The sequence below is a fragment of the Leuciscus leuciscus genome, assembly GCF_965113295.1.
Source record: "Leuciscus leuciscus genome assembly, chromosome: 2".
Lineage (NCBI taxonomy): Eukaryota > Metazoa > Chordata > Actinopteri > Cypriniformes > Leuciscidae > Leuciscus > Leuciscus leuciscus.
In genome coordinates this window covers 37,377,449-37,405,341 of record NC_138726.1, presented here as the reverse complement: position 1 = coordinate 37,405,341, position 27,893 = coordinate 37,377,449, and the positions used below count along the sequence as shown (strand labels likewise).

The window sequence follows — 27,893 nt, the reverse complement described above, 5'->3', positions numbered from 1 at the left end:
AATTCCATTTAAAGGATAATTCATATTTATTTTGAGACAGTGACAAAGTGCACAAAGCATATAGAAAATAATAAAAAATAAACCATTACAAATATAAACAGATTGCATACGTCAATTCAAAAAATAAAAAAATAAAAATAAAGAGTAGGCTACAAATGATTATTAATCTGTATTCTCATGATTCTCGCTTGACATGAGTCCATCATGCAACAAACCCTATACAGTCTTCAGGCAACCCGTGCCGTGAATCTCCCTGTACCATGAGACAAAAAAAAACAAGACTAACAAAAAAATGATGTGCTTTGACAGTTGTTTGGTCTCTGTGTTTGTACACAATTATCATGTATAAAATGTGTCCTAAAATGTGTAAAGCAGGATTTTTTTATTGGATAGTATTTACTACAAAATAAAACATGAACTAAGTCCTTAATCTTTGCATATCAGTACTAGCAAAATATTACATTTGTGCTTTTTACATACTGCCTGGATGGATTTATTTTGTGCAAATATTTTATTAAAAAAAAGGAGGTACGTCTAACTGACACCACTGCCACATTTACATGTAAATGGGAAATGTTAGAAGTCCTCTGATGATATACATGTAGGTTATATTAAGGGGTAGGAGCTGCATTAAACCCTTTCATTATTAAAAATAGACAAGAAATATCACACGTTATGACAAAACAGCAAAAATTGCGGTCTTGTTTGCCTATGTCTGGCATGCAGAAATGGTCCAGGCAGTGAAGCTTACCAGGCCTCTCTGGTTAGCTAAGGATGGGTTATAATCAAAGAGGCTCGGACTAACCAAGAGGGGCAGAATGGTAAATTTGAGTGCTGTCGTTTGGCACGATAACGCTGGCCTTGTTTATCTAGTGATGAAGGTCATCCCAGAGTGCCAGGGGCTGAATGTTGTGCATCAGTTCAGCAGCGTAGCCAGTCCTTTTTGACCTCCCCAACTTTGACAATTTTCAGAGTGCTGTCATCCATTTTGAGATAGTGGGAGTCTTTGAAGAAGTAGCTGTGACCTGAAAACATTTAATAAGTGTAAATGTCATAAGAAAAATTAACAGTTAAAGTTAAATGCAAATTTACTAATTTCTCTACAATAAACAAACACAAACCTTCAAAGGTTTGGGGCTTGTAATATTTTTAAAAGATCTATCTTATGCTCATCAAGGCTGCATTTATTTGATCAAAAATACAGTAAAACTGTAATATTGTAAAATATTACAAGTTAAAATAACTGTTTCTATTTTAATATAATTAAATTTTTTAATTAATTCCTGTGGTTGCAAAGCTGAATTTTCAGCAGCATATTATCCAGTCTTCAGTATCACATGGTCATTTGGAAATCATTCTAATTTTCTGATTTACTGCTGCTTAATATTTTTGTGGAAGCCATGATACATTATTTGTTCAGGATTTGTTGATGACTAAAAAGGTCAAAAGCATTTATTTGAAATAGATTTAGCCTATAGATTTTATTTTATTTTTTACAACATAAAAGACTTTACTGTCACTTTTGACCACTTTAATGTGTCCTAAAAGTATTCATTTCTTAAAAAAAATTAAATTCTTAGTGACTTAGTGATAAAAAAGCATAAGACATTATAACTGATGTAAATTAAATTGTGTCTATTTAATACAGCTTGGTTAACCAATGGCTCTAGGCAAGTGATCCATTTATCTGTAAAATGTTGGTGTGTGGTCTAATTCACAACCTAGAGAAGTTGTTTTTGCTTAACTCAGCTCCAAACAGCCTAATTACAAACACACACACAGAGGAACCTTTCAGACACCACACAGGCCAGCTTTATGAAGTGTGTACATGTGTTTCTGTGTATACCTGTATGAGTGTAAATGTGTGTTAGTGACAGCGGAGGAAAGAGTTGGGTGGTTGAAAAAGCATGTATGTTAAGTAAATTCCAGTAAATCTAAATGAAACCAGAGCACCTTGCGTAAAACTGTTATAAATCCTTTACCCCTCTCTTTTTTAAGCTTTTCTCTCATTTAGAGTTTGTATGTGCTTTTCAGACAGTGTCTGTTACTGGAAAAAACTCATAATCTTGAGCAGGGGGCAACCATATTGCTGTTTTTTTTTTTTTTTTTTTGAAGGCCTAATGCCAGCAGTAATTGGTTTGGAGTTAACTGCCAAGAATTCTCTACCAGGCTCCACACACACACACACACACACACACACACACGCACACTGACTACACTGCACAAGGTTATGAAAACAAATCAGATGTATATGTGAGGGCTAACAGAATGGGAGAGGAGAAAGGATTGAGATGAAAGGTTAATTCAGGTTAGAGGTTACATTTTACTTCTCTGAGGAATACCACAGACAAAGCTGGATCTGAAACCAAACAATTTTTTATCTCTTACCATCACTAACAAGGCTGAGGGCGGCATCTATGTCATCGGGAACAGCACTCCAAGAATCCGCAATAAGTTTAGGGAAGCCTGGATCCATCTTTTTCTTGGCTTCATTGTACCTGAGAAGTCATGGAAAAAAGTGATCATCTACATTAGGTGTGGGCGATATGGCAAAAATATATCACAATTTTTCCCCCAGGAAAATCACGATTCATGATTTTGTCACGATTATTTTTCATGTTGGTTTTACTATTTTGCAAGTGACTGCCAAACTGATGTCCCTATTTTAAAAACAAAGCCTTATAAGGTAACAATATATAAAATAAAAAATATTGGAAGACATTTAGGCCAAAGTGGCGAAGATAAAAATCTTTGTCATTATCTTTGTTATTAAAAAATAAGAACAAAGATACACATTACATATACAGCCAGGGCTTGACATGAACTTTTTTTGCTCACCAGCCACTGTAGCTAGTGGTTTTCCAAAGTTACTAGCCATTTTCACTGGACATTTGGCAGCAGTTTAAGAACTGATGCATGGATCCATTATACTGTTACAAATGCATTTTCTTTCTCAACGGTTTACGTTCACTTAAAACATAACTGACTGTGTTTACGTGAATACTTGCCAAGACTTCCAATCATTTGTAGAACTTAGGGGAAAAAACTCCTGCATCTACTATAGGTTCTTAAAGAACCGATATCTTAAAGAATCTTAAAGTGTATTTTGGTCATTAATCACAATGAACACATACTCTATTAAGCCCACATATGTTGAGAAATATTTAAAAAAGGATTACCTCCAGAACTTGTTTCCAGCAAATAAGTAAGTCTTCTTGCTCTTGTGGAACGAGTAGGCAGCATCAATTCTATGCAAATCTGAAGGAAGACCCATGCTGGAGATCTTCTTGGGATAGTCTCTCTCCAGAGTACTGGCAGAATATACCCACATCTCATCATCTAGAAAAACAATTAAAATATTTTTAATACAAATTTTGGAGGACACACAAATAATGAAAAACACACATGTACCATATTTAAAAAAAGAAATAAAAAATGTATTTTTTTAATCAAAAATACAGTGAAAATTTTTATATTGTGAAATATTATTACAATTTGAAATAACTTTTCTATTTTAATATATTTTAAAATGTTAATAATTATTTTGATGTCAAGTCAGAATTTTTCCGCATCATTACTCCAGTCTTCAAATAATTTTAATAATGCTGATTTGGTGCTCAAGAAACATTTAAAATTATTATCAATGTTGAAAACAGTTGTGATGTATTTTTGTGGTAACCATGAAGCATTTTTAAGGATTCTTTAATGAAGAAAAAGTTCAAAAGAATAGCATTTATTTGAAATAAACTTTTTGGTAACATTATGAATGTATTCACTGTCACTTTTGATCAATTTAATGCATCCTTGCTGAATAAATGTATTAAACCGCTTTTTAATACATTTATTCAGATGTGCATGTTTTTTTGTTTTTTTTGGTTTAAACCAATACAATTTTATGTTTTTATAACACTAGTAATGACATGCATGGCTAACCGACTAGATAAGAGGAACAGTAAGCTTTTTCTTTCTTTTTTTTTTTTAGCTTATAAACTAATTTATGGTCACATTAACTTTTTAAACATCTTTCAGAGTTGTATAACACAACAATAACATCGCAAAGGACATCAGGTCTTGAAAGATATCATCAGGAACCTCAAAACTTAGTTGTGTGCCAGGTTGGGAAGTTTGTGCAAGCAGTTCAGAGCTAAATTACAGAGCTACAAATTCTAATGTTAATGTAGTAACGCTTTACAATTTGGGAGCACTAATATGCATTATTATATATGCTCTGTTAGAGCGTCCTTAGGTGGATATGTCAAGTCTGTTTTTAGTTTGGTTTCACATTAATGTTTCCATCCCTGTGTCCAAAATGTCCATACTATCCAGCCTAAATAATATGTGAGATTAAAATGAGTGTGTCCCAAAGCATAGTATGTTGAAAAGAGAATGTCAGAAGTCCCCGGATGGCCTACTGTTTTCGGTAGATTTTCGGAGTGTGAATCTGTGCACACTATTATGGCTAATATTGCCCACAACCCATTGTGCTTTGGAGGACGATTCAGTTCAGAACTACAAACATAAGTAAAAAGTGTAAAAAAAAACTACAAAACATGGCAGATGTGCGCGACCGACAGTTAAGTAGAGAGGTTTAGATAAAGGGGTCTGATTGACTGATACTCAACAATTTAACTGATAAAAAAAATTTGTTTACAAATATTGGTGGTGGCCAATATTCCATGTTACATTTCATCTGCAACAACAATGTGAACTTTTATAAAGATCTGCTTGGCCATTAACTTTTAAATGCATCGTTATGAGGAGAGTCTCCGCATGAAGGACCCGCGACTGGCAGATCAACATGCTACTGCATTTCTCTCTGATACAGTAGGAAATTAAATGAAATGTGGAGGATTTTAACTGTGACAAGATGATTGACAGGCCAGTTTACGGTGAAAGGATGCTTGTAACTACGTGACAGAGAGCATCTGTTAAAGATGCTATTTTATGACTCTTCTGCAACACACTCAAAAGTATGTACTTTTTTCTTTACAAAAAGAGTACATACTTTTACCCCCGGTTTCACAGACAAGGCTTAAACCTAGTCACAGACTAAAATGCATGTTTGAACTGTCTTTACTGAAATCAACTTTTACTGACATATCTTAAAGGTCCCATTGCATGAAAATTTCACTTTATGAGGTTTTTTTAACCTTAATATGAGTTTCCCTAGCCTGCCTATGGTCCCCCAGTGGCTAGATGTTTTGATGGGTGTAAACCAAGCCCTGGGTATTTTTGAGAAAATGAAAGCTCAGACGGGCGAATCTAGAAATCTTCCCCTTATGTCGTCATAAGGCGAAAGGTTACCTCCCCTTTCTCTTCTTTGCCGCAAAAAGAATTTGGCCCGCCCATGAGAAAATGAGCTGCGCGAGCGCGATATTGTTTTTTCCTCGAGAGACATCATGGCTTGCAAACGAGCGAAGCATGGCAGTTGCTCAGTGTTTGGATGTACAAATGAACACAAAAGTATTTTTTTAGTTCCTTCATCCGAGCATCTGAAGAACCAGTGGGTTATGTGAATTTCTGATGTATAATTGTTCAAGTTCAGACATATAGGGCCCTATTTTAACGATCTGAAACGCAAGTGTCAAGAGCAAAACGCAAGTAACTTTGTGGGCGGACCTCGGGCGCTGTTGCTATTTTCCCGGCGGGATTAATGACTCTTGCGCCAGGCGCAAATCTAAAATGGGTTGGTCTGAAGTAGCTTCATTACTCATAGGTGTGGTTTGGGCGTAACGTGAAATAAACCAATCAGAGCGTCATCTCACATTCCCTTTAAGAGCAGACGCGCTTTTTCCATAGCGGATTGCTATTGTAACGCCGGATATGCCAGGCGCGCGCCAGGAGCGGTTCACAGCCAAGGAGAGCAACGCTCTCGTCACGGCCGTAAAAGAGAGAAGTTACATTGAAATGGAGAAACCCACCCAAATTAACTTCGGTTAAACAGGCGTATGATAATTTGGGTAAATGTGTAAGCTAGATGTATGCTTTTATAATAAATTGTCTATCTATCTATCTATCTATCTATCTATCTATCTATCTATCTATCTATCTATCTATCTATCTATCGTAATAATGTATGATTTGCAAAAATGAAAACTGCTGCTTCTGTGTAGATGAGAAAATCAAAGTGTATGCGCGTTGTGGCCAAGCATGCGCCCTTAAAATAGCATATGAATAACATGCGCAACGCGCCACTGACTTAAAACAATTTTTTCCTGGTTAGTGGCGCAATTTTTTTCTAAACCATCAAAATAGCATGAAGGAACGTTTGCGCCGGAACACGCCTCCTTTTTTGCATTGAACCGCCCAGGGAGCGCAAGTTCATTCCCTAGTTTAGCGACGTGCTTCTGTGGAGGGAAAAGCGCGCTTTGCGCGGGTGCAAAATAGGAATGATACATGCGTCGGTGTACAAAGTCAATTGCGCTGGGTGCAAGATAGGGCCCCATAATCTTTCTCTCAAAGTCGTTCAATACTGTTTATGCATCAGTAAATCAAGCCAGTGACTAAACGATCAACTTCACGTCGTTTCTCTTAGTAGGATGAAAATAATCTTACTTAAACTATGATTAATATATACAGAAAGCGACCAAAGAACAATCCCTTTCCAATCGCCCAAGCTGTCAATCACACAGCGCGAGTTTATCTGGACACTGTCTTGCCAAAACTCGTTATGAAATCAATGATGCTGTTACACTGCACAACGAAGCTCTTACTGTACTTACCTCATGTTTGCATTGGTGAAATCATTAGTGAGAGTGCAGAAACTGCGTTGCAATGATAAGATCTTCATTCACGCGATCAACAGGCTGTCATCTGCTCAATGCTCATCACTGCAACCTTTTATGTGATGGGAATAGATCTAAATACTTAAAAAACTTCTGATGATTCGTTAATCCCGTATAGCTGTAATTATCCGCATGGAAGAGAGGCGTGAGGTGAGCAGTTGCTCATTATCATTTAAAGAGACATGCACCGAAACAGGTCACTGTGAACAAAGCTGTTTTTGAGGAGGTAAAAAGGGTGTTGTTTTACACAACCATTGAGGAATTTTAACCAAAGTCTATTACAAACTTTACATGAACACCCTAAAGAATCATACTAACTTGTGGAAAATGGGCATCCGATGACCACTTTAAAATATGTCACTGCCATTGTTTTGTCTCAAGATGCACACCAGTAATGTTTATTTTTATTTTAAGGCAGGTTTATAAAAGCTACTTACATACCCCAGTTGTACTATGGACTAATCCTGGCTTAATCTAAGCCCCGTCTGTGAAACCAGTTGATAAACCAGAGTTTATCTTATCATATAATGTTTATTTGTTATCTTACAGTTGAGCATTCATTTGTGATTACTTTTTAGTCAGTTATTGATACTTATTTGTGTACAGATATATTGTATTCATACAGTATTCCTTTATTTATATATTCTACAGACCACAACACAACTTGATAACATCACATAACTTTCCCTACCATCCTGATATTGTAAATCGATGTCACTTACTGCCTGACAAGTGCTATTAAAGAGAAGTTTGAAGAGGATATACTTCTCCCATGCCTGCTTCTCTTACCGGAATCACTATCCATTATTGTCCGCCTGCAGAACTGTAAATTAACAAAGGTTGCTAAGGTGCTACTGCGCAACAATTTGATCCTTCGAGCCGGATGTGGCAACAGTAAACAGTATCGACACAGCAGTTAGCGATGCATCAGAGACAATGGATAGACCCAAGAGACAGAGTAAACTGCCTTCCCATCTGGGTGACTATGAGGTTGGCTACATACCTCCTGTGGACCCTCCTGCAACCGCTTCTTCTCACTTTTACAGCCAACATAAGAGCCAGTCGGGGAAAAGTCCCATAGTAAAGCCAGCTCTCGTTCCAGATCCAGTTGTCATTCCATTATATCTGCAAGCTACATCTGCACTCACAAGCAGCTAGGCAGCCATAGTGGAGGAAAAAATAAAACAGCTGCAGTACGACGATCAACTTCAACAAATGGAGGAGGACACACTGGCAGAAATAGAGTACCAGAGACTACAAACCCTAGCTCAAGAGGCTCAAAGTTCTCAGGAAGAGGCTCTCATGGCAAAGGAGGCCTTATCTAACTAGTTAGAATGACAGCGCAAGCTGGAAAAGGCGGAAGCTGATCTAGAAGTGGCCAAGCTGGTGAGTTCCCTGCTCAGCCAAGACACAAGTTTGACTGATCCAGTGCACTTAAGCATCACCAGACACAACTGGGCCACCATCACAGTTCCATCATGCCAGCATTTGCTTTGTTGAAATTGGCCTTAGACAATCCCCATAGTCACCATACTCACATCAGTGAGCAGTACAAATACCAAGTGTTACTGAGCCACCTGAAGTTTGCTAGTGCTCAGCAGTTGGCTAAGGCATATATGCACCACCCACAACCATACACTGCATCCTTGCAAGCGTTGCAGGAGAAGTATGGCCAGCCCAGGCAGCTTGTGCAATCAGAAATAGGTGCTATCATGAGTGCTCCACCCTTCAGAATGGGTGATACCAGTGCTTTCGATTCATTCGCCTTATCTTTGCAATCCCTGGTGGGCATGCTGAGGATGCTGGAGGTACGGATTTGAGCTTATGTGAACCATCTTCTGGGAAAGATGCCACCTGCTTACCGAGATGGCTTTGTAGAATACTGTTTAAGCCATGGTATCCTTCAAACTGGTACAGGCAGAACCTACACTCTCCCCGACTTAGCAGCTTGGTTACAAACAAAGTCACAAGCAAAGCGCATCTCGAGCTGAGTTGCTGCCATGTTTCAGTTTGACACAACAAAGTCATCTGTAAAGAGTAAAGGCACTCCATATCATCGAGAGCGCTCAACACCTGTACTTCTGACATCTGAGAAAGCTGCCAAGCCCTCTGAACCGGCCCAGGCTAAAGCCATGTCCAAGCCAAAGCCCTACTGTCCACATTGCAATAACCAAGATCACTTTCTTAACTCCTGTGATAAATTCAAGAGGTTGACCACCACCCAGATCGTCACCTGGATCACAGAGTCAGAGCCGGCTCTCCCTATAAGCGAACTAAGCGGCTGCTTAGGGCCCCGCCGCCACTAGGGGGCCCCCTAACTACAGATGGTACTCGCCGGTGTCGCCGCATTTTAACAGTCAACCAACCGTGTAAAATCGTTGTCTTCCCTGGACTTGGAAATTTGACCGCAAAAATTAAACGAGTCTATCCAACGGGTGCAGAAAAAAGGAGGAAAAAAATCACATTATAGTAGAGCTACTACTCTAACGAAATCCAAATTTTAAGCAGTTTTTACTGTAGAATTCTTTTTGTATTAATTTTTGAACTTGGCACATTACACAATGCACAAAGAGCGGCCTATTGCGTTTTCTGTACAATTCGCGGCGCTGTTTCTTGGCAACCAGAGGGTGCGTTAAAGTGGACATTATCCCATTAAAGTAGAGGTAGCCTACTCAAACGAAATCCACATTTTAAGCAGTTTTTACTGTAGAATTATTTTTGTATGAACTACATGTAACGTGCAACAATGACTGTAAAATGTAAAAAGTGTTACCTAGAGCTTTTATTAGATTTATGTATATATTTTATTACTAAACATTTTATATACACATTTGGCTAATGATTGTTCGCTGAAGTAGTGTTTTTGTAGTTGGAATATATAAAAAATAAATACCAACTCAAACTAAAATCTTTTGCAGAATTTTTTATCTCTTTGATAGATCAATATAGAAGAATATGTTTAAATCACTTTAGAAGGAAGCAAAGAAATTACTGGTCCAACTTCTCCCTCTTTTTAAAGTATGGAACAGGGAAAAGAAGTTCAAAGATAGAGACTCCAGCATCACCTGTAGTAGGCCTATGCAACAACTTTATTGAAGATTTTTAATACTAAAGGTTTTAAGCTGTCTAGTGGACAAAAAACAGTTAGTGCTGTTTTAAAATTTACAAAGCATTCAGACAGTAATAAAGTAGATGTAGAAATTTGGCAAATCTGTAATCTTTACTTTTACTGTTTCAGTGAGTGTACTTTAATAAGCAGTAAAATAATTGTGGCCAATCATGTTAAAAGAGGTACAGATGAAATGTGTAAGGGTTAGATTGTATACAGTTGCTGGTTTGCGGTGGCAATACTCCATTATTCACTGCAAGGCAGGGCCCCAAAATTATCCTGCTTAGGGCCCCCAGATTTACAGAGCCGGCCCTGCACAGAGTGTAAACGTTGTTGGAAATGTGGTCGAAATCGAAAGTGGCCCAATAAAGTCTGCAAAGAACTGCACCTTACTGTCCTACATGACTCTGTCAATGATACTTCAAGAGTGGTGCTTATGATGAGTTTGCCATCCACACAAATCTATCTTGACAGACCCAAACGCTCACAGAAAGTTATGCTTAAGGTTGTCAAAGTCCTCTTGCACAGTGGTGGCCAAACAATGGAAGCCCATGCTGTTCTAGATGACGGCTCTGAAAGAACCATCGTCCTTCCTGCAATAATACAACAGCTTGGGCTGAATGGAGCTCCAGAGGTTCTTCTTTGCAGACAATCCAACAAGGTCATACCAAACTTGAAGGGTCCAGTAACCTTGGAGGCTTCTCCCATCACCAAATCCAGAGAGAGGTATGTAATTCGTAATGCCTTTACTGCCCCCAGTGGCAGCACTCCAGAAAGCATATCGCCACCTGAAAGTTCTACCCTTACAGCCTGTAGACAAAGTCAAACCCTTACTCCTCATAGGGTCTGATGTGCCTAAGGAGCCGAGCGCTTGTGGCAAATTGATACCTTGCCATACAATGAAAAGCTGATCACAAGATCAAAGCAATACCAACAATCCTATAACCTCTTGCAGTCTGCTACGGTCAGACTAGAAGTAAATGGTGTCCAACGATATGCTACCCCGCTACAAAGGCGTACTCCTATCTCCTTGCTTTATGCAGGCAAAGAGGCTGTGCTCCCCAGTCTCAGAAACATTAAAAGAAAACTGGCCAAGAATCCTGAGCAAGCTCAAACCTACTGCTCTGAAATTCGAAAGCTTGAATCTGAAGGCTACATTGCCAATATAACACCAGAGGAGGAAGACAAGTCCACAGAGTCGTGGTTCATTCCGCACCACATGGTGCATCATAATGGGAAGGACCGAAAAGTCTTCAACTGTTCCTTCCAGTACCATGGGCAAAACTTAAATTAACAACTCTTTCCGGGGCTAACACTGGGACCATCTTTGCTAGGTGTCATACTGAGGTGCAGACAACATGCAGTTGCAGTGAGAGGGGACATAAAAGGTATATTCCGCAAAGTACATTTGTTACCCGGTGACAAGTCGGTGCTGCGATTCATCTGGATGAACATGGATAGGGAAGCAGACCCAGACCTCTACGAGTAGCAGGTACTTCCCTTTGGTATGACCTGCAGCCCGTGGTGCACCATTTATGCCCTTTTATGCCCAGGAACACCAAGACACCATGGCTGGCTTAGCTGACATTGTGGAGAACTCATTCTACATCAACAACTGTCTTCAGTTGTACTCCCGACCAAGGTGAGGCCAGAGCCATAATAGATGGGTTGCATCAGTCTTTGCTAAAGGCAGGCTTCGAAATCAGACAATGCGCGTGCAATATACCATCAGTTCTCGGACACCTTCCATCGGAAGCCAGATCAGCTAATAGCGAGTGCTGGTTGTCTCAGAGTAGCACTGACATGCAAGAACCTACTCTCGGCCTACAATGGAATTGCCTCGGTGACACCCTTGGGTATAAGAGCAGCATAGCAGAGCCTGTTCAGCCCACCATGAGAAATCTGTACAGGACTTTGGCAAGTCAATTCAACCCCTTGTGGGTTTTATAATCCCATTCACCACGAGGGCTAAGACTCTTATCCAGGATCTCTGGAAACACAACCTTAGCTGGGATGACCCTATCGAACCCCTACATCTGCGTGAGAAATGGTCCATGTGGGTTGCAGAGCTTTCCAGTATCACCACACTACAATTCCCTCTTATGCAGTGCTGACACTCCTTCTACTCTTCAGGAGTTACATGTCTTTTGTGGCGCTTCGGAGAGGGTATATGGTTCCGTGGCCTACCTTCGGATCACAGACAACAGTGAGAAAGTCCATGTCACCTTTGTCCTAGCTCTATCTAGAGTGGCTCTTCGTAAATTTCTATCTATGCCCCGCCTAGAGTAGTCCAGTATTCACCACCATTAATTTGCCCTGTTGGTAGTCATAAATATAGCGAATGAGTCTTAAAGTCACATGACTGTATGTGTCACCTGGTTCTTTTATTCTGCCTTTAGGAAACAAGTGTGCATGTTCTACATTACCTGCAAAGAAGACAGTCTTCTCCTCCAGAGGATTCTCATAAGCTGCATCAATCTTCTCTGGAAGTTCACTCCAGAATGTAGCCACCAGCATGGGGCCTGTCGGCTTCCTTCTGACATCAGCTGACCTGAAGAGGAATCTGTAACAGGAGAGTTTAGAGTTAGACAAGGAAGAGAAAGAAAAAGAAAATGGCAACACTATATTTGTGCACATAAAAAAAGGTAAAAAGAAAAAGAGCAAATGAGGGAGTGAAGGGAGAAGAGATGAGAACGAGATAAGCAAGTAAGATGGAAAGAAGAGCCTGTGCCACACTCTAGCTACAATGAGGTGATTCACTGAGCAGATGTTTCTTATTATGTTTGAAGAGTTAAGAGGCAGTTGGACATGTCCAAACTTGCCTGCTGCCCCAGAATAAACCACAAAAACAATACCAACCAACCCAGAACTCTTTCCACTGACCTATTTTTCAAAAGGCCAAAACATTTCAGCCCCAGAGGAGTAGACAGAGAACTCAGGACTCAGAGACTACAGCTCACAAAAGTGAAGTGAAGCTTCTATGAGAAGCACACAGCTGTCTGGCAGCAATTATTTTACAGTATGTTAAACTTATGTAACTTTTGGCCCTCTAGCAGTTAAAAAACAAAATGCATTTTGCGGAAGAACTTTGTTTTGGTTGTGCTTCGGCTCTGCGAGACTGTGCAAATGAAAATAGCGATCCTACAGCTCATAACTATTAGGTTTAATTCACTATTAGGTTTAAAAGAGTTTAGATATAAAGGATCTCAAGCTGACTAGCTGAAGACATTACAGTAGATATACTCATTAATTGAAACGGTACTTCCTTGAAAATAAATTCCAGCAGAACTCTACAACAACCATAATGAAATTACCCTTCACAACAGGCACGTGCACACATAGACATCAAAGGGGGCTTGAGCACCTGCCCTTTTTATTCCTGGAGAGAAAGTGCCCTTTTTTCTGGGGTGCTTTTTTCTTTCTTTTTTTTTCTTTTTAAATAATATATATTCCTGTTTGCGCACAGCTTCCCTGTCAAACAAATATATTTATTGAATAATAGTATATCTAAATATCAGGTCAGGAGTTCTTAAGCGCACATCGGCACACACGATTAAACTACCAGTGCCTCTGGTCGAGGCTCGAATTTACTGCTGATTAGCCAAAGACAAATATAGTTAACCTGTGTTTTGCTAGCATGCATGCCTCATGAGCTACTAGACTAGCTAATGTGTAAGGGATAATCGCTATACATTATCCCGCTTATTACATGGCTACCTACCAAATAAATCATTAATTTGACACAAAATATTGATTTAAAAGGGAGTTTATTGATTTAAACCAGATTGTATTGCTTCCGCTAAAGAAAATAGTACGCTCCGTCTCTACGGTTAGAATCCTGTAAGTCCATAGCAACGCTCTGTTTTTCATGGCAATTAACGGTCTACTCCGCATAGCGGTCTGTTATCAAGAAATAACAGACCACATTCTACATTGGAATTCAACCAAGCCATGTAATAAAAAAAGTTAGTAATAACATTTATTTTTGTATTTTTGTATTTTGTCAATCATTTTTGCAGTGATTTTTTCAGTAAAGTTAACAAATATATACTTGAAACTAGTAGCATAGAAAATGTTTTCAAAATATGCACATTGTGGAATGGTTTCCTTTGCTGCTCTATAAACCTAATACTAAGGAGACCATGGTTTCTGTGTGAATGGATTATTTTGTAGACATCTTTTGAAAATGAAACAATTGCGTGAGTTTGAGGAAGATAAAATTAATGAACTTTTTTAATTATTTTGTTTAAAAGGAAGTCAGAGTTGCGTTAATATATATACTTTTTTTGTTTAAAAAAAGAAAAAAAAAGACGTAATTATGAGAAGTGCCCTTTATTTCACTTGAGCCCCTGCCCCTAAAAATGTCTGTGCACGTCCCTGCTTCACAATAGATAATGCTTTACAATGAATTCTGTTAGAGACCTACATATGGCAATTTATCTGTTCGATAAAATACCTTCCACACCTGTGTGTCGCTTTTACATAACAAATCCCTCAGTTTTCGCCATCTCCGAAAAGCCAATGCCAATGTTGATTCTCGTTTTATTACGAGCTCTGTCGCATTCTCTTTTGCCAACAGACTCTCCTCTGTTGATATGGCGAGACACGCACAGATGACACAAGCATCCCGCTTTGTCTTAAAAATACACTTATAACGGGCTTACCATAGTGAATCAGGGTAAGACAAAAACACGTTTTGGACATAGGGCCCTATCATACACCCGAGACCAATGCAGCGCAGAGCGCGACGCAACAGTTTTTTTGCTTTCAGTCCGACGCAGTTATCATTTTCACGTCCTGTTGTTTAAATAGCAAATCCATTTGCGCCCCTTTGTGCGCCCATGGGCGTGCTGGTCGGAAAACGAGTTATGTTCAGGTGCATTGTTGGCGCGTTGCTATTTTGAGGCAAATGAAAAAGACTGCAATATTTTTAAAGAGCGCGTTAGTAATGTGCGGGGTCCACAACGCGCGTCCACTCTGCTTATTACACACACAGGGACGCACAGCAGCACACAAACATGCCAAATATTAAAAATAAAAGGATTACAATGTAAAAGATTAATATTGTGTACATAAAGATATGATGGACTCCGGCTTGTCCCGTAGATGGTCTGCTTGCGCGCTTTAACCTCGCACACGAGCAGATCCGTTTGCGCTCTGGAGACGCATTCAGTTTTTCCGCTTGAAAATAGCAAACTGTCATGGCGCAAGCGCAACTGGCTTTAAAAGGGGTTGGGGGATGAGACTCTAGTTGGTTTATTTCACGTTACGCCCAAAACACACCCATCACTCATTAAGAGAATAGTGACAACCCTTTTAGACCATGCGCCACGCGCACCAACCATTTTCCCCGTCGTTAAACTAGCAAAAGTGGATTCGGACACATCCTTTGTAAACTTGCGCCTTGCGCTTTAGACCATGCGTTTACTGTAGATCATTAAAATAGGGCCCATAGTGCAACTTTAAGATCACAGAACTAGGTTAGAGTTAAACTGTAATCAAACATTTTGCCCCAAAGCTTCACTTCTTCAGCTGCGAACACTTCTGAACATCCCTCCCTTCTCTGTCTATGCAATTAAACATGTTATAACAGAACACTCTTGTAGTTAAAACACTAGTTGAGTTCAGCTCTTGTTTAGAGCTGTCCTATGAACGAAACAATACGAGACAAATAATTCATTTTACCAAATGCCTCAGATGTGGCTCATACTGAGCCAAAGATTAGATAAAATAAAGACTTTCTGGTGCAGCTGAATAAACAAAACATTAGTGAACCTTTTGGGGGAGCGCTCTCTGGCCTTACTCTCTTCTCTCTTTTCCTCCCTCTTTCTCTGTTGAATGGCTTAAACAGCTGTCACATTTATCCAGCTGGGTGAATATCTGAGATCTCAAGTCATCTTGCCCACATAGTAAAGTGAGACTTTCAGCTCCAGGGATCCTCAGATTCACAGAATTACCCTCTAATTTGATCATAACTCTATGGTAATGACATTTCCACTGCTGAACTGTTTGACTCCTGGCTTGCACAGACATATTTATCAGCAAAAATATGGAGAGAGGTACAGACATTTGGGGAAGATTGATTTTTAGGCCGAACTCCCATAGGCAGAAACCACCAGAAATCCCAAAATACAATACTATATTAATAATTGGATTGTGTATTTTACTGTGAATGAGACTTTTACTTTTTTAATAGCATTTAGCATTTTTTTTTTATAAATCCAGAAGACTTAGAATTCAAATAATAATTTATATAACAATAAACTCATATAGATACTATTTATTTAAAATAAATACACAAACAAATAAACAAAATACTTTTGGATAAAATCTTTTGGTAAAATTAATAAATGTAAACATTGTGAAATGAGGAAAAAATATTGAGAATATAAAATGTTTCCCTCATCTCCAAATACGGCCTTAGAAAGAAATAGGACTGTAAAGATAACGGAAACTCATTTGTATAGTGTATAACTGTATTTTATACATTATGTTTTATGCATAGAAGATACATAAAGGGTTCTTTAATGAATTACAATAATCTTTATCTTTATTTAGATTTATGGAATGAACATGATCTGGATCCTTTGGATTCGTTTTTCAGGATCTTGCTTAGAGGCAACAAGAGCCCACTGAGTTCTATACAGACATACACTCATACCCATACTATGTGTGTGTGGTCCTGTGATCTCTGTGAATGCATAGCAGGCAGCTTTAAAACTGGAGTTGTGCGTAGGATAGTGGGTGGCTCTTTTTCGTTCCAGAGGTCCTGATCCATGAGCATGTTAGTGAAAATCTATGACAGCACTCTTTATATTCTCCATATATTTGCTTTGGACACCTCTTCAAAATGTTATAATTTATGATGCTTACCTGTGATTATCTGAGTAGTAAGTGTAGAGAATGAATCGAAAAGGTATAAATATAGCTTTAAAGCAAATCAAACAGTAAATGATACTTAATACTAACATGTGTGTGAATTTATTTAGGTTGTTTCTTAGGCACCCACACATTAAAAGGGTTAACCCAAGAAACTTAAAGGCTGTTTAAATACTGTTAAATACTTGTCAAGTTTTAAGTCTCCAAAAGAAAAACAATTAATATAAAGTCTGTATATATGTCTATAGTCAGCAATATGGAAACTGTCATGATCATGTAATATATTAAAGCAGTCAGCAATTTTAGGATATGATGATATGGTAGGACCCATGATATGGTAATGTTTGTGCTGAGGTATTTTGATTTTGGGATGTGGGATCAGATCTGTGGACTTTCCCTTTTCTATCCAGTCTCACCACCACCACCACACTTACTTTGTTTGAATTCTGAACTAACAATGTGGCTAAAGCATCAGCATGATTATTCTCCTGTTTAAATCGTCATCCTGTTATTCCAACCACTATAAAGAAATTACTCCTATCCATAATGATTATAAAAAGATATGCTGAAGTTTTTTTAAATAGGCAGATAAACTGGGTCATGAAGTTTTCTCCAGATGGCCACGGGGCCATTTCCTGTGCATGCAAGTAAAAAGATTTTGAAACCACTGAAAACAGATGAATTGAGCATTCCTTGCCAAATGAAACGCTCAAATGAAATAACTGCTACCCACAGTTGTGTGCCTGGTATTTGCTGCCGTGAATCATGATGTTCTCTTTGATATCAAAATATTGTCAAATTATTGCATAGATGTTTTGTGGACAAAAAGCCAAAAGCAAGCAGTATTGTGATCCTGCCTGAATATTCCAAAATGAGCTTTCCCCTTTATTTTCTGTTATTAGGTTAATGTGAAAATTCTATTCAAGAGTCTCTTTGAATTGGGTGTCCTTAATGAATTACCTGTCCTTAAAGAAGAAGATCTCTCCTCTGATTTGGGCTACAGCATCAAATATGATGTTTTCATTACATACATCCATTGGCGTGACCGGTGGGATGTGAGGGGGCAATGGTTTGTCTGTTGGCTCACCTATACAGAGAGAAGTGTTAAGATGAATAAAGAAGACAAAGATAATCTTTCAAATTCGATTATAACTATCACAAAATCAGAAGAAAATGTATTATGAACATTATGGAAGTAATAAAATACATGAAACAAATGATTAGTTGCAGCTGATCATATGATTATCATTTTCAACACTTGCCACTCACCATAGAGCTCCTGGATGCCTTTAACGTCATCATTAGACAAACTTAAGGTTTTGGTGAATGTGTAGATAGGAGCCATGAGAGCTCCAGGGTCCTCAGAGTGCTCCAAACCCAGGGCATGACCAAACTCATGGGCCGCCACCAGGAATAGACTGTAGCCTGAAAAAAAAAAAGAGAGAGATTTATCAATCTGGCCATAAAAAGTATAGCATCACAACATGACTCAGCAAGCCATAGAAAAGAAAGAGACAGGCAGGAAATGACTGGGTGTGAGAGCAAAAAATTATGTTTTTCTTTGTGCCATCACAAGAACAGAATATTTTTGGTGAGCTACACATTATATAAACAATGACACACAAGGATCAAAAAATATCTCAATTCCACCTTGGTCAGGACAGAAACCCCACTTGCGGTCGTCATCAAAGCTTTTGGTCACGGCGCACCACATCTTCCCATCACTGCGTCCCGACGTGGTACAGGAGTCGTATGTGTTGCCCAGAAATTTAAAGGGGAAGACACAGGGTGCACCTTCTGAATTTCCTCCGACTGTTGACATTGCTGTGTCATTCAAATAAATACAAAATGTGGAGGGTTTAAAAAGTATAATTCACAATTGATTTAAAGCATTCTAAACATTTAAAAAAAGAGCCAGAGTTTGTGATAGCTCTTGATTAGAACTAACTAACTAACTAACTAAATAAAATAACAACAGTGCTGAATAACAAAAACTGAGATAATAAGAGAGGCAAAATAAGCATAGATAACTGCTGCCATTAAGTATGTATCTGTTTTTCAAATATGATGTCACAAGCTACAGTATAACACAAGCTGCAACTAGTGGTAAACCCACATATTAGATCATGGCTTTTGAACCTAAAGAAAAACTACAGGACTGTAGCTAAGAGAAGCATTAGGGAGGAGTCCGTCTCAATTACACAGACTCAACAGTCTGAATCACACTGACTTAACAGACTCAAAATGAAGGTCACACCAGTTTCATGGCATAAACAGAGCTGTGTTTTGTTAAAGTTCAGCTAAAGTATGGGACTGTGGTCCAAAGCTCCAATTTAAAGTGATGGCTTGCATCACACTGGACTTGTTTTTCTGACTCTTTTATTCAGCGCACACACTTATATACAAAAAGGAAGAGAGGGCTGCATTCCCAGGGAATTACAACCAGATGAGGATTTCTGTGCTTCTGGCTTGCTTATGCCAGATCAGTAACACAATGGAAAATATCCCGTAATAAGAAGAGAAACTTTTAGTCTTCTGGAAACTAAAGAGACTGACCTTAAAAACCAAATACATAAACCAATACATCACTGATTTGAAGTCTCTGCAATATCATTGTGAGTCCACTTGGATGAATGGTGAAACATCTTGAGAAACATCTAAACATCTGTTGTTTAACATAAGTGTTTTTCCTTGCCACTGTCCCATTTGGCTTGCTTGCTGTGAGGTTTGTAAGGCACTATTCTTTGTAAAGCTGTTTGGAAGAGTATCCATTACGAAATTGAATTGTACATTCCACATTTAATTGAACAGAAACAAACAACCTGACTAGAACATTATGACATGGGCAACTATAAATCTTCACACGTATACAGTGTCAACTACTTTACTGACATAACACACACTACCGTTCAGTAAGTTTGCATTTATTTGACCATCCATACAGTAAAAACAGTAACATTGTAAAACATTATTGCAATTTAAAATAACCATTGTATTTTTATGCAATAAAATGTTATTTATTTCTGTGATGAAAAGTATTAATTTCTTAATTTAAAAATACATACAGACCCCCAAACTTTTGAACGGTAGAGAAAGTTCGATTTATTTTTGTTTTTCAAAGAAATTAAAATTAATATTGCTCAGGATTTAGAAACTTATAGACTGACCTGTCTCAGGACAGAATCCATAAGACTTGTCACGGTCATAATCTTCAGTGGTGGCACACCAACGGTACCCATCATCCCTGCCTGAGGTGGTGCAGCTATCATATTTATCTCCCTGGAAAGTGAATGGGAACTTACAAGGTGCTCCATCTGCATTTCCACCCAAGGTGAACAAGACTGCAACACAGGAAGGAACACAATACTCAAGGAATCAGTGATTGGAACATACAGTATTACAGTCACGATATGAGTCATTTCTTCCCCAAATTATATCTGAGCAGTAACTGCCTGAACTTTCGATGGGAACAGTCTCAAATTTTACTGTAACGTAAAACTTAGCACAAAAGGTACTCACGCTCATGAGGACAGAAGCCATACTTTCCATCTTCATCAAAGTTGTATGTGGTAGAGCACCAAAGGAACCCATCATCTCGACCCTGAGAGGTGCAGCTGGTGTACTCTTTATCCATGAACAAGAATGGAAACTTACAAAACTCCCCCTCAGCATTACCGTACTTCACCTTTACCACTACATCAAGAGGGAGAGAGAGGAAATAGTTACATTACATTATGACATTTGATGAACAAATTCAGTAATTTTCTTTCAATTGAGATACCTTGTCCTTCTCCTAATGTCCACAGCTCATCATCATCAAAGTGAGAATCTCCTCCAATACCAGGCCCAGGGGCGAAGGCATGAGCCAGCAGACCATCCTTCCCATCAAATGGGTAACCATCACCATGTTCTAAAGAAAATGCAACACATTTAAAAGGTTAGTTCACCTCCCCACACACCACAAAAAAAGACTACACTTAATCTGTTCATCATATACAGCAATCGTGTCTCTTCAGACAATTTGGACTAAATTGCTCAATTCATATGGATTAGTTTTACAATTCTTTTTGAACTTTTTGAAGTGTCAAAGTGGTAGTTGCGTAGAGGGACAGTGTCAGTGGAAGGACAGAAATCTTGTTTTTGAAGATGAAAGAAATACTTATGGGTTTGGAACGACATGAGGGTGAGTAAATGATGACAGAATTTCCATTTTGGGTAAACTAACCCTTTAACTCAAATATCGGTTTAAATCCAATACACCAGGGTTAGTAATAAGGGTCTCAAGTTTGATTTTCTTGAGATTTTGTCCACAATTTGTCATTTACAGCCTGCTCAGAAAACATTTACATTGTGACAATTTTCATACTGCAGGTCTTTTTTAGTAATTGCTTTGTGCAGTCATGACAGCATTTCCAAAGACCACAATGTAAATCAATCTCCGTTCTAAGAAGCTTTATACTAAAGATTTTCCAGAGTGACTGTGGTTAGTAAGTGACTTAGTATTTAAAAAATGTAAGAGCTTTCAATCCTGTGTGATTAAGGAGAAAATTCCCACCACAGTAGTTAAGAAACGTTTATACAGAAGCTTTCTGGAATACCATTTCGGCCAAAGTTAATCATGATGTCAGCTTCTCCATCCATGATCCTGGTGAAGTTCAGAGGTGTGACATCACTCCAGACTTTAAATGCACGATAGAAAGCATCATCAATTGTTTCCTCGTCCAGATCCGGGGTGTGCCCTAAAATCCTGTAGAAGAAGAAAACAATATAGTCTTCTTTTTTAACTATACTCCCAATTGATTATTCCATATTTTTTAGAAATACATATATATTTAATCATCTATATGTATTTATCATTGCCCATTTATGTAATATTTGAATATCTCTAAGTTATTAATTTACAGAACTAATTATCATATTATTATTATAGTAGGTCTGCATGTACTGCATTTGCCTTTTGTCCTCAGAGTGGCTCAAGAATGCATCACGTTATAAGACCAGACAAAAACTCTCAGAAGTTATGTTGTGTTCCACAATGGCATTGTCAAACTCAAGTGAGTATTATATGCGGTAAACCTTTGGATGCACGGAGAGAAATGTTTCCTATGCTTATTTTTTCCCCCATTATAAAATAGATACAGTATATCTTTCTTCATCACAAAGAAACATGAGGATGCTGAGGATCCAACCATTAGTGCCAGCTCAATCCAATAATCATCAAGCTATTACGGATCACTCACACACAGCGATCAAGGGACAGCTGGTTACACTGATCACCCGCTGGTTTGCAGCATGGTCTGCTTTCTCTCTTAAGGAGAGAGGCCGAATTTGCTCCGCTTCAAACCAAAATCAGGACTGTCAAATCCAAACCTGTTCTGGCATTACATGGCAGCTTCAAATGGTCCATACAAAAAAATGGAGCAACATCATACAAAAATAAAAAGGCTAAAAATCATTAGGAGAGTCTTCAAAGCTCTCCGATAGTCCACAGCATGGGGCGAAACACAGTTATGCTGACCACCCCGAAAGACACTGGCACTGACAGAAAGCCATTTAAATTGTACAATGACAACAAGGAATCTTCCACGCAGCCTTCATAAAAATAAAATAAAATAAAAAAAATCAACAAGAGCACAAGGCAGAACTCTTGCCATAGGTTGAATATTTAAATGAACTTCATGAAACAATGTTCTTTGGAGGTGCACACTTATCAAAGCAACTAGCAAATGCTAACTGTGTTTATGGCGATTATCTCAAACATATTCAATACTAAAATTATGCTATTTTCTAGTGCCAAACCACGGTACAATATACAAGGGCACTACAGCAACTTGCAAAATAGTGCAGCTATGGACCTTAGTCAGAGTAGGCCTTGTTTAATTTTACATGAATGAAAAGAAAGCTGTAAGGGATAGAAATACAGTCTGTTCAGCTGATGAAACACTGAAAATATGTTCTTCCCAAAAAAATCCAGTGAAAAAAAAAAAAAAATAAGAAAAAAAAAAAACTCTGGAAACCATGAGATGTTAAATTTAGGCATGACCTTAATACGGCACAACATGTTGAACACTGACATACTGAAGGGAATATCCAGAGTTTTGAAACTGAAAACGTACTCGGTTACTAACGTAACCTTGGTTCCCTGAGAGTAAGGGAACGAGTATTGCGTAGCTAAACGCTATGGGAAAACTCCTTTTCTTGAGAATATTGAAGCCTTTATTTTAAAGCGCAGTGCAGCTACACAGCGAACACAGAGCAGAGCAGACTAGCGCGCTCATTGGCTGTGCTGCGGGAACTGCACGAACCTATGGCGAAGCGGCTGACGCGCGCCAACCAATCATGGTGCTTCGCGCCAAAGCCCGCCAGAATGGGCGTGGCTTCTGGCTATATAAGCGGGCCATTTCGCCATAGGAATCAGGTTTAAATCGACTGAAGCTGCAGCACCTGTACCAAACGTTATAGCACAGCAGGGTACGCAATACTCGTTCCCTTACTCTCAGGGAACCGAGGTTACGTTAGTAACCGAGTATGTTCCCTTTCGAGAACGGTCTCTCGTATTGCGTAGCTATACTCTATGGGAACCCATTTTAAAACGCTGTGCTATCAGCTTAACACTTCGCCCTTAACTATCACCTAGGGCTCGAAGCCCAAGGTTAATAGTAGAGCTAAAGTCAAATCCAATGGGGGCTGGACATGTCGGGCCCCACAGAGGGGTAATAAAAAGGCTTGGGCTCCCCCGAGCCCAAGGCCTTTATACAGAAAGAACTTGAGCCTGCAGAGCAGGAACCTCTAAGTTATAAAATCTTACAAATGTGGATGACGAGGACCAGCCGGCCTCTGCACAGATGTCTTCAATTGGTATACCACTGGAACAGGCCCAAAATGAGGCTATGCCTCTCGTGGAATGAGTTCTAACGCCAATGGGGCAAGGAAGACCCATAGAAGCACAGGCTAAAGCGATAGCGTCTACTATCCATTGTGATAGTCTCTGCTTGGTGACTGGCCCCCAAAGCATATGAAGAGCTGTTCTGACTGTCTGAATGGGGCAGAGCGCTCTAAATAGACTCTAAGGGCCCTTAAAGGGCAGAGTAGAGACACATCTCTATCTTCTTCCGAAGGGGGTAGAGCTGATAGAGAAATGACCTGAGCTCTGAATGGAGACGAGAGCACATAGCCATGCCTGTGCCTGAGGACAACTTTGGAGTCGTTGGGCCCGAACTCAAGGCAGGAAGCGCTCACAGAGAGCGCTTTTAAATCACCCACTCGCTTGACCGATGCTAGGGCTAGCAGAAGTGCGGTCTTCAGTGAAAGAGGCTTTAGATCAGCCGACTGAAGTGGCTCGAAAGGGGGTCCCTTCAGGGCCCTGATGACCGTGGAAAGGTCCCAGGCCGGTATAAAAGGGGGTCGAGGCGGGTTTGAGGAAACGCACAAAGAGGTCGTTCCTTCACAGTGACTGGCCGGCCACAGGAGCGTGGAAGGCTGCTATGGCCGCCACATGTACTTTGAGCGTGGAGGGGGTTCGACCCGCAGCTCTTGGAGAAAAGAAAGTACCAGTGGTACTTCACTTGAATAAGGGTCAATGTCCCGGGCTGAGCACCAGTTGGTTTACACTGACCATTTCAGGGCATAGAGGCGTCTAGTTGACGGTAATCTAGCCTCAGTGATGGTGTTTAAGACCTTTTCCGGGAGGCTCCCGGGTACCCGTTGAGGGGCCATATGTGGAGGGCCCACAAGTCGGGACGGGGATGCCAGATCGTCCCGTTCACCTGCATGAGGAGGTCCCTCCTCAGTGGTACAGGCCAAGGTGCCAACTCGGGGAACCAGACCTGGGTCTTCCAGAGAGGGGCTATTAAGAGGACAGCACTCTTGCTTTTCCTGATCCATTCTATGACCTGAGGGAGCATCAAGACCGGAGGGAATGCATAAAGAGTGCGGCTGGGCCAGTCGTGGGCCAGTGGTGGGCCAGTCGTGGGCCAGCGCATCCCTGTCTTTGGAAAAGAAGATTGGGCATTGAGAGTTGCCTTCTGAGGCGAAGAGGTCGACCTCTGCCTCGCCGAAAATACTCCAGATCAGCTGAACCGTCAGGGGGTGAAGAGACAATTCCCCCGGGGGGACGTTATCTCTGGATAGCATATCCGCACCCTGGTTCAGAATGCCTGCACATGCGCCGCTCTCAGCAAGTACAGGTTGGTGTGTGCCCATAAGAGGAGGAGTTTGGCCATGGTGTGCAGGTTGTTCAACCTGAGACCACCCTGGTGATTTATATAGGATACCACTGACATATTGTCCGTCCGGACCCAGATGTGGTGCCCCGCCAGGTTTGGGAGGAAGGCTTTTAAGGCCAGAAAAAACGCTCTCATTTCGAGGCTCTGCATGAAGCACAATCCGAACGCGGCATTTGAAACAACGCTGGTGTTTTGAAATTTGCTCTTTTAACAGCGTGTCGCGGCGACGAACACACTGTAATCGCTCGTTCCGCTGCTGGGGCTCGTCGAGGGCGAAGGCTTCTTAGCAGGAGAAAACAGCGAAGTGAAGAGTTCGCTGAAGGAGATTAAATCAGATTCCTATGACAAAATGGCCCGCTTATATAGCCAGAAGCCACGCCCATTCTGACGGGCTTCGGCACGTGCGAGGCGCGAAGCACCATGATTGGTTTGCGCACGTCGCCCGCTTCGCCATAGGTTTGTGCAGTTCCCGCAGCACAGCCAATGAGCGCGCTAGTCAGCTCTGCGCTCGCTGTGCAGCTGCACTACGTTTTAAAATAAAGGCTTCAATAATCTCGAGAAAAGGAGTTTTCCCATAGCGTATAACTACGCAATACGAGAGACCGTTCTCGAAAGGGAATCAACTGTAACAGAGTCAGAGTTTATTAGTGTTTACAAGTAGGTTGTAAGTATGTTGTAACGGTTCACATAACGTATAGAACGGCAAACCATTAAGCAATGATGTAATGTCTGTGATGCAATTTTTATTACAATTATTATTGACATTAGTTGTGTTGCTCAATATTAATTATTGCTTATAGTTAAACTCAGCCTCTAAATAAATTTCTCTAAAGATGGTGACAAAGGCTCAAAATACTCCATCTTAATATCTGTTAAATTAGCTGATGCTGGCAGAAAATCTAAATCTGAACCCTTTCTTCCATAAATCTGCATACGGGGCCAGCAATCTTTTTTTACAGGTAGAACAACATAGTTGTGGTCATGACTCATTAAACAGAATCACTGTCAGGACATGTAGGCCAGTAAATATCCTCAAGATCCCAACTCAGCCCTTCTTTTTGTTACAATGAACTGTTGACCACTTGTATTATTTCTGATTACTTGCCAATTCCTTCATTGATAGCAAGTATTCAAGCAAAGGCCAAACTTTTCTCTCATTACCTGTAGTCAGCACAACTTTATAACCAAATAAATTTAGATTTGTTGTTCCACCTCCAACATAGCCACAAAGGTCCCGCTGGGAACATTCTTGAAAGATATGTTGATTTTGCTCTCTGTATTTTTGACTGGCTTCCTGACTCACAAAAAAAATCCCTTACTGTACAAAAATGGTTTCTTTTTTAAATCTTTTTAGTTAGCACTCTCACGCGGACTCTCATGCGAATAGAATATTTAAAATAGCTCTTTTCTATGTGAATATATTGTAAAAGGTCCTTTATTCTTGTGATCTAAGCTGACTCTGGTATAACGCGGAGTCTCAATATTCCAGCCATTCAATACACATTGAATAACTGGTCTTGAAAGAATTGTGATTTAAAAAAAAAAAAGGGTTAGAGTGACTGACAAACAGTGGGGAGCATTTGCTCAGCACTGTCTGAAGTAAACACACCTGTAAGTAACGTTTTTCTGTCCCCACTTGGGCTTCCTGTGAAAGAAATTGTAATTGGCCACATCAGGAACTCCACATCGTGGTTTCTTCATGATCTCTACTGTCTTCTGATCAATATCCCCTGTCTCTGGTAAAGCAAAAAACTTCTGCATCTTCTTCAGTGTGTCCTTCAACACCATCAGATTACACCTGTCTTTTGGGCAGCCATAGAACTTATTTAAGTAGTGCTGTGAAAAAGTCGAAGGAGGGAACAATGAAAAATGGGAGAGAGAGAGAGAGAGAGAGAGAGAGAGAGAGAGAGAGAGAGAGAAAGAGAGAGAGAGTCAACTTAACTGGAATTGTTTACCACATTCCACATTTTCCAACTACCATGTCAACCTATGTTCTTGTGTAATTTTCCACATATTCCAACAGTAAAAAAATGCTAGAAGTTAAATACTGCACAAATATTTCAAATAATAAAATTGTGTTAATATTAGTAAAGTTCTAAGGGAAAAATTACAAACAAAAACATATTAATCATATTTAAATAGTAGATCTCTTAATTGTTTCTTTTGTTAAGGAAAATTATTTTATAGGCCTGTCCGTAACAAATAATAAACTTCAGCTACTGCTAACGACATTCTAACTCCTTTCATTATTGCAGTGAAGCAAAAGTACACTCACCAGGGCCACTTCTTTGTCTGTGTGAGAAGTATCATCGCCTGGGAACTTTATGATGGGTGAGGGCGCAGCAAAAGTTAGCAGGGAAGCAAGAAACTGCACGAGGAAAACTTTAAGGACAATATGCCTACAGCTGAAAAACTTAAAGCACGTCATTTTGGTCCGGTTCCTTGGTGTCCTTTTGTTGAAAATAAGGTGGCGAACAGGACTTTACGACGTGTTCTCCAAGCTCCACGTTTCTCCGACTGCACTGCAAATTTTCTTTCTTTTCCTCAGCGACACATCCTGCTTTCGTGGTCTGTGGAATAGGTTCTGCTTGCACACGCACTTTTCTGATGCTGGGACTTGAGCTAGGACTGCGCAGCCTCCAGATCCAAGAATTTGGGAGAGCAGTGAAATAGGAGACGCCAGCGAGAAGGAGCGAGCAGAGATGTGTGCGCGCACCCTGGAAACACTCAAAGAAAGGCTTAAGTTGAAGATTTATGTTTAAGTTTGACCATTTGGTTTTAAACACTTCAGATTGGATTCTTAACCCTGAAATACAACGTTTACATTTTAACCTGGGTTAATAATTAACCCTTGGTTATTCTCAAGAGACATTGTAAGCTTATCGTTCTTATATT

The 27,893-nt window shown here is 39.8% G+C and overlaps 1 protein-coding gene across 1 annotated transcript; it reads right to left on the bottom strand.

Annotated features, from left to right (window-relative positions):
* Positions 1–7: 7 nt before the first annotated feature.
* Positions 8–27,677, bottom strand: mmp2 (matrix metallopeptidase 2). Its single transcript, XM_082161147.1, has 13 exons — positions 27,274–27,677; positions 26,608–26,834; positions 21,372–21,520; positions 20,555–20,683; positions 20,293–20,466; positions 19,941–20,114; positions 18,424–18,597; positions 18,043–18,198; positions 17,734–17,860; positions 12,321–12,457; positions 3,180–3,339; positions 2,389–2,498; positions 8–1,025 (listed from the first exon to the last, which is right to left on the bottom strand). Exons 1-13 carry the CDS (start codon positions 27,424–27,426, stop codon positions 922–924), a joined length of 1,974 nt encoding a protein of 657 aa, XP_082017273.1. The 5' UTR covers positions 27,427–27,677; the 3' UTR covers positions 8–921.
* Between the last annotated feature and the right edge of the window lie 216 nt (positions 27,678–27,893).